Below are 6,511 nucleotides of genomic sequence, written 5' to 3'. Positions count from 1 at the left end.
AAATATACTACCCGAATGTTATAAGTTAAATGTATCAGTCATTCAGAAGCATCGCAAAAGTTCCAGAGAAATTGACTCCCAGATATATAACCATAATCAGTTATGCTACCCTCCTTTCACATTTTAATAATGTTAATATAAATCCAACCACACTGGAAGGTGGTAAAAAAAATGCTTGTCATTTTTGTATGCAAGCGATTACACAGGTACATTACGACGCACAGAACAAGCGTAAACAGAACAGTCAACTCAAATATACAAGGGAGCTTTACAGCACTGACGCACTGAGGCTTATAAAAGGCTTTTGTAAGTGTGTGTATATATATATATATATATATATATATATATATATATATATATATATATATATATATATATATATATATATATATATATATATATATATATATATATATATATATTGTTACAGACTGGACTTGGGCTGATACGAATTTACACACAAAATTATAATTGATGCTGCCACGAAACCAAGGGAGTCCAGTTTGTAAACAAAAGGGGATTTAATTGAAGACTTACCTCAGAATTTTCCTGGAGTTATAATTTAAGGTGGAAGGTTGCCATATTGGAATTTAGAATTCTTTTGCCAATTTACAGTGATTTATTTATAGAAACTTAGCAAATCAACATTAGCAAACAACATTTAGACACAATACACCATCACTGAGGGGCAGATTCAAAATAGGACACAGTAACAATAATGAAATGAATTGGCAACAAGCAAGTGGATAAAAATTGGGCCAATCTGCAATAATCAGTTCAATGATAATAATCAAATTCAGTCTGCCCTGATTACGTGAAATAGTAATGCATATGATGGTGTTCCAGGATGGAGGAATACTTCATAAGAACAGTTGGCCACAACGGAAACTTCTCTGAACTACGACAAGGAATTGTGGTGGCAGGCGGGGTATGGAAGCATGGAATTGCGATCGCACCACATGTCCCTCCTGGAAAGAGGTTCTGAATTAGCTCTGTTCAAACTAAGGTAAATGGAATCTCCCTACAGAAGATTACTCGAGACACTTTCTTAAATACAACACATAACGTAGCCTAGAAGGTGCTTTTGATGAAACCACGTAAATATGATCTGAGAATCGGAGCAGCGTGTGCGTTAACAATGAACACGTAATTATACACGCCCAAAGTTAACTTACGCTATTACCACTTAACTTAAATAACTTAAATACCCCTTAGATTGCACTGGTGGAGGAATAAATTATTGTTATTTCGGGATCTTTACTCGAATTCAAAGTGCGTAAATGGAAAGGCAGGGGATACAGGCAAGATTCTGATAAAGGGAAGATTGTTTAGCGGAGGAAGAGGTTAAAAGTTTAAAAGAAATGGAAATTAAGGAGGTAAGTACAAGGGACAGGGCTGGCTATTTGACTACTCGCAAACGTACGAACCTTTTATGACTGTTTATAGGCGCCTACAACAATTCCAGGTCCCTTGTTTGAGGACAGTCCGGCCAGCGAAGACGGAGGAACCCGCAGCGCGTCCGCTGCAGATGAGGTCAGAAGCCAGTCTCTCCCCTGCTTTTGAAAAGCAGGTCGCATTCGGTGTCGGGCGGGGGCAGCCAGCTATAACCGCAAGCATGTCGAAAGGCCAGCAAGGAGGGTATGGGAAAAGCATACTTATCATTATATGCCTATAGAATAGAAGACTACCTGTTCCCCAGCCCTAAATGCCCTTCTGACCTTCCCAATCCCTACATGTCTCCCCCATCACGTGACGGGGGAAAGGGGGTTTTGGTATTGTTCTTCTGGATCGTGCGATGTTGGGGGTTAGGTGAGGAGTACCGACACCTAACTAACGGCTGTTTACTGGTTCAAAATACGCTTGTTTCTCCGTCACCCACTAAATTTCCCAACCCGACAGGCCAAGGAATGCTAAATGATTTCACAATTAAATGATTCCTGGAATGGTAAAAGGAGGGAGGGATGAATATCATAACAATATATATATATATATATATATATATATATATATATATATATATATATATATATATATATATATATATATATATATATATATATATATATATATATATATATATATATATATATATATATATATTAGCATTTTATGTATGTGGTTATTATTGTACAATGACAAAATATATACTGTCAAATCATTACATTAGCATTCCTAGCAAATTTTCAGTCTCCATACTAGTACTATTTAAGGGCAAAAGCTGATGAAATGGAAGCGATCAAGGGAAGGTGCTCTGCTTCACGAGGTCGAGAAGTAATAAGAGCCGAAGTGTTTTTCCTCTGAAGAGGTTTTCGCTGGATGGAGAGAGAAGTTTTCTTCCCTCTCAAACTCACCTCTGAAAAATTTGAGAAGTAAAGATGTATTCGCAGTTTTTCAGCCAGAGAAGTCATCAGTCTAATGGGCTGTTTGATAGGGGTAATTTTGGGGTTCCTAAGGAATCTAAACTAAACCATACCTGGAGCTTATGTTATTTTCTGTCTTTTAAAGCTCACTGCTTTTTTTCATTTCATTTATTTTATGCTTACTTTTCGTTTTATTTTCCTAACTACTTTCTTCGAGACTTTATTGGATATATATATATATATATATATATATATATATATATATATATATATATATATATATATATATATATATATATATATATATATATATATATATATATATATATATATATATATATATATATATATATATGTATTACCTGACCAACCAGAGCTGCCCGGAAAAACTCTGAATGACATTGTACAGGTAGGGGAGGGAAAGAGGATGGGGAAGATGGAGGGCAGGGGAGGGAAGATGGAAGGGGGAGGGGAAGGGGAAAGGGGGATGGGAGGGAGAAGGGAAAGGGAGAAGGGGAAGGTGAAAAGGGAGGGGAAAGGGAGAGGAAGGGGAGGGGAGGGGGAAAGGAAGGGGATGATGAGGGGGAGATATGAGGGGAAGAGAAGTTGCATTTTTATATTAGAAAAGAATAAAAGCATCTCCACTGGCCAAAGAAAAGAAATAAAAGATATTGTATTTCTACAATACGTGTTCACGTGTGTCTGTGTGTTTGTGTGGGGGAGGGGTAGAAGGCCTGTCTCCCTTGCAACAATAGCCAGACCTTTTATCGAATACGTGGAATGCACTGCACGGCAAATCGGAGGAGAGTCGTGTAGGTATCCGACTTCATCAAAATGCACGAATTCGTATTGGCTTCAATTTGCGTGACCGTACTGCTGACTTGTTACCGTACGAAAGTTCAGAACATCAAGAAAAAAATGAAAGCGTGAGTATTAGGCGCAGTTGTTGAAACCGAAATGGTGGACTTATTTTGATAGTGTGTGATCATCTAAGTGTTTGTGATTTTTTCTGTTTGTGTTTGTGAGAATTCACTTCATTACTTATCTGTTTCTTTAAATATCACTTTCGCTATCAACTGATGATCCGTTGTTAACACGGAAACAGATTGGTTTGAAATGTATTATGAAATTCATTCAATAAGGGGGAATTCACTGAATTTTTATTTTCAATTCATTGCTAATTTATTGAGAGGAGCGGTAAACCACCTCATCCCCAGCTCTGCTGAGCGCTGTATTCACTTCTGGTGAACAGTTTCTCTAGCCATCTGTCTTTTCCCAACAATGTGCGTAGTTTATGTCTAAACTACAAGTGAACTTTGGATTATAGCTAAGCTGTATATACTTATTATCTTTTGAGCGAACATACTCATATCTAAGGATGTAAACTATAAACTGAACAAGACTGGTGAAGATAAATTTAGTCATTTAGAGTGGAGTTTTTGCGGTTAATACGATCCATATTGATTTACCTATAAAATGAGATCAGACTCAGGAACGCAGTTTAATCCAGTTCACCTATCTTTCATGATGAATGCATAATTGATCATCATAGACTTTGAAGCAATCCTTACGAAAACCGCTTGATTCGGAATCCTTTATCACACAAAATGGCTTTCAAAATGACATCAAGTATTGCATAACTAAACACCACAGTTATTGCATAACAAAATGTCATATATATATATATATATATATATATATATATATATATATATATATATATATATATATATATATATATATATATATATATATATATATATATATATATATATATATATATATATATAAAGTGTATGGGTGTAACAATATCCACTATACCAGGAAGACTGTAGGGTAAGCTTTTCACTGAGAAAGTAAGACGGATAGGGTTAAAACAATGGAAGATGGCATGTGGTCAAAACTAGTCTTTGTTATGAAACTGTTATGAGGAAATTAAAACAAGGGAAAAAATCTTATATGACCTATATGAAGCTAATGAAGACTTATTATAGACTCCTTTGGGGCAAAACGTACGATGTTCAGGATGCAAGGTAGAGAAAATAAGTTGTTAAGAGCAATTTAAAGTGTTTGGAGACCAAAGTGGAGAATTGTTTTAGAATTTGTAATCCAGTGAGAGACTGGATTAGCATAAAAATGAAGCTGAGACAATGGTGATAAACTTCTCTAAAATTTTAGCCTGACCAACTCTCCTCAGTAAGATTCATTCAATTTTGGGGTTCCTGTAATTAGCTCCAAATTTGCCCTCTATAAATGGACCCACCCCCCTCCAAAACTGTTTTGCCTATAGAACCATTATTTTACAACACAGCTACACCAGAATTTATATTTTTATTAAATATGAGCATGGAGGTACATGGCTATAAACCTTGAAATTCAAAAGTGACCCTTGGAAAATTTGCAACAAAGAGTGCCAATGATAAACGGTCCCAGCTACGTAAATGATAGATATGAACCTTGAAATTGAAAAATAACACATGCATTACCCACAAGACTATGGGAGCCTTGATACTGAAAAGTGACACATGAATTACCATTAACAAAGAGTGCCAATGAGGAAAGCCTACCAGTTATATAAGTGGCAGAAATAACCCTTTAAATTAAAAAATTACACATGGCTTACTATTAACAAAAGAGTCCTCAGTTAGATTTTGGAGCTTAGCATGAAGCATGGTGTCTTATTCGAAAACTATGTAATAATGGTGTCCTCTGGCGATTCCGGAGGAAATCTTTGGTAAGGGGGGCCTCATTGTGGGTTTGATTATGGGACCCAGGGACCCAAATTAGCTAGATGATAGAGTGAGAGGGAGAGGGAGGAAGAGGGAGAAAGATAGGGAAGTAGGAGAAAATAGTTAGTCTTAAAAAAAAAAGTAAAAAATGCGCTGAAGTTTCTTCGGCGTAATCGAGTTTTTTTGTACAGCCGCTACAGCGTATAATCAAAGCCACCGAAAATAGATCTATCTTTCGTTGTCTCGGCATAATGCTGTATGAGCCACGATCCATGAACCTTTAACCACAACCCGGTGGTGGCTTGTCCTATACCGTTGCCAAACGCACCATTATGGCTAACTTTAACCTTAAATAAAATAAAAACTGCTGAGGCTAGAGGGCTGCGATTTGACATGTTTGATGATTGGAGGGTCGATGATCAGCATACCAATTTGCAGCCTTCTAGCCTCAGTAGTTTTTAAGATCTGAGGGCGGACATGAAAAGCGCGGACAGAAAAAGTGCGGACGGACAGCAAAGCCGACACAACAGTTTTTTTACAGAAAATAAAAAGTCCAACTAGCCAGAAATAAAACTTCTCTCAATTTTTTGGCCTAACCAACTTTCCTTAACACGATCCATTAAATTTTGGGGTTCCTGTAATTAGGTCTAAATTTGCTTTCTATAGATGGACCCACCCTATGTATAATTAATAAGATAACGTAACGGTTAGAAAAGTGCAGATATCGCAGAAATTTAACGCCCATTGTTATAAATTCCAAGTCGTGCAGATTTAATAGCAACCTTGTGAAAAATTTGCATTTACTATTTGCAGTGCTTCATACCCATATATTCCATGCGATGATTTATAGGCACCCACATTCATACATTACCCTTGCGCTGAATGCTTTAGAACCATAGGCATGAATGTAACCTTAGTTTTGAGAAAGCAGTCTTGTATCCACGATTTTACTTTAGTTTCGATATAAGACCTCAAACTTCAGGAGTTCGTAAAATATAATCGAAAGAATCGGCTTCACAGAATGAATTAACAAAGCATACTGTATACCGCGTCTTACAGACGCTTTCCAGCTGAAATGTAAGTGAGGCTGAAGAAGAGAAAGGCTGCTGACCAATAAATACAATCCTTCCTCGCTGTTTCTGTTGAAAGGTGACCCCAAATGCCCACACCAGGCCACCTACTCCGTTTCACACCTTATCTCACAATAGCCCCTGATGAAATATGGCCAATCATAGTCATAAACTTTCTAAAATATAGGACTTGTTTGACCAAATGAACCACTTCCTTTTTAATGCAAAGACGTTTGTGCTGATAAAATAAAACAAGTAAAAAATGCGCCAAAGAAACTTCGGCGCAATCAAATTTTCTGTACAGCGTATAATCGATGCCACCGTAACTTATCTTTCGGTGGTCTCGTTATAG

General features: G+C 36.8%; 1 protein-coding gene across 1 annotated transcript in view; it reads left to right on the top strand.

The window, feature by feature from the left end:
- Window positions 1–938: 938 nt before the first annotated feature.
- Window positions 939–6,511, top strand: part of LOC136827865 (uncharacterized) — a 74,735-nt gene continuing 69,162 nt past the window's right edge. Inside the window, exons 1-2 of the mRNA XM_067085325.1 lie at window positions 939–1,006; window positions 1,447–1,638. Coding sequence (XP_066941426.1) covers window positions 939–1,006; window positions 1,447–1,638 — 260 coding nt within the window. The remainder of the gene's footprint in view (window positions 1,007–1,446; window positions 1,639–6,511) is intronic.

This window comes from Macrobrachium rosenbergii, chromosome 42 (assembly GCF_040412425.1).
Source record: "Macrobrachium rosenbergii isolate ZJJX-2024 chromosome 42, ASM4041242v1, whole genome shotgun sequence".
Classification (NCBI taxonomy): domain Eukaryota; kingdom Metazoa; phylum Arthropoda; class Malacostraca; order Decapoda; family Palaemonidae; genus Macrobrachium; species Macrobrachium rosenbergii.
This window is presented reverse-complemented; position numbering and strand designations above follow the sequence as displayed.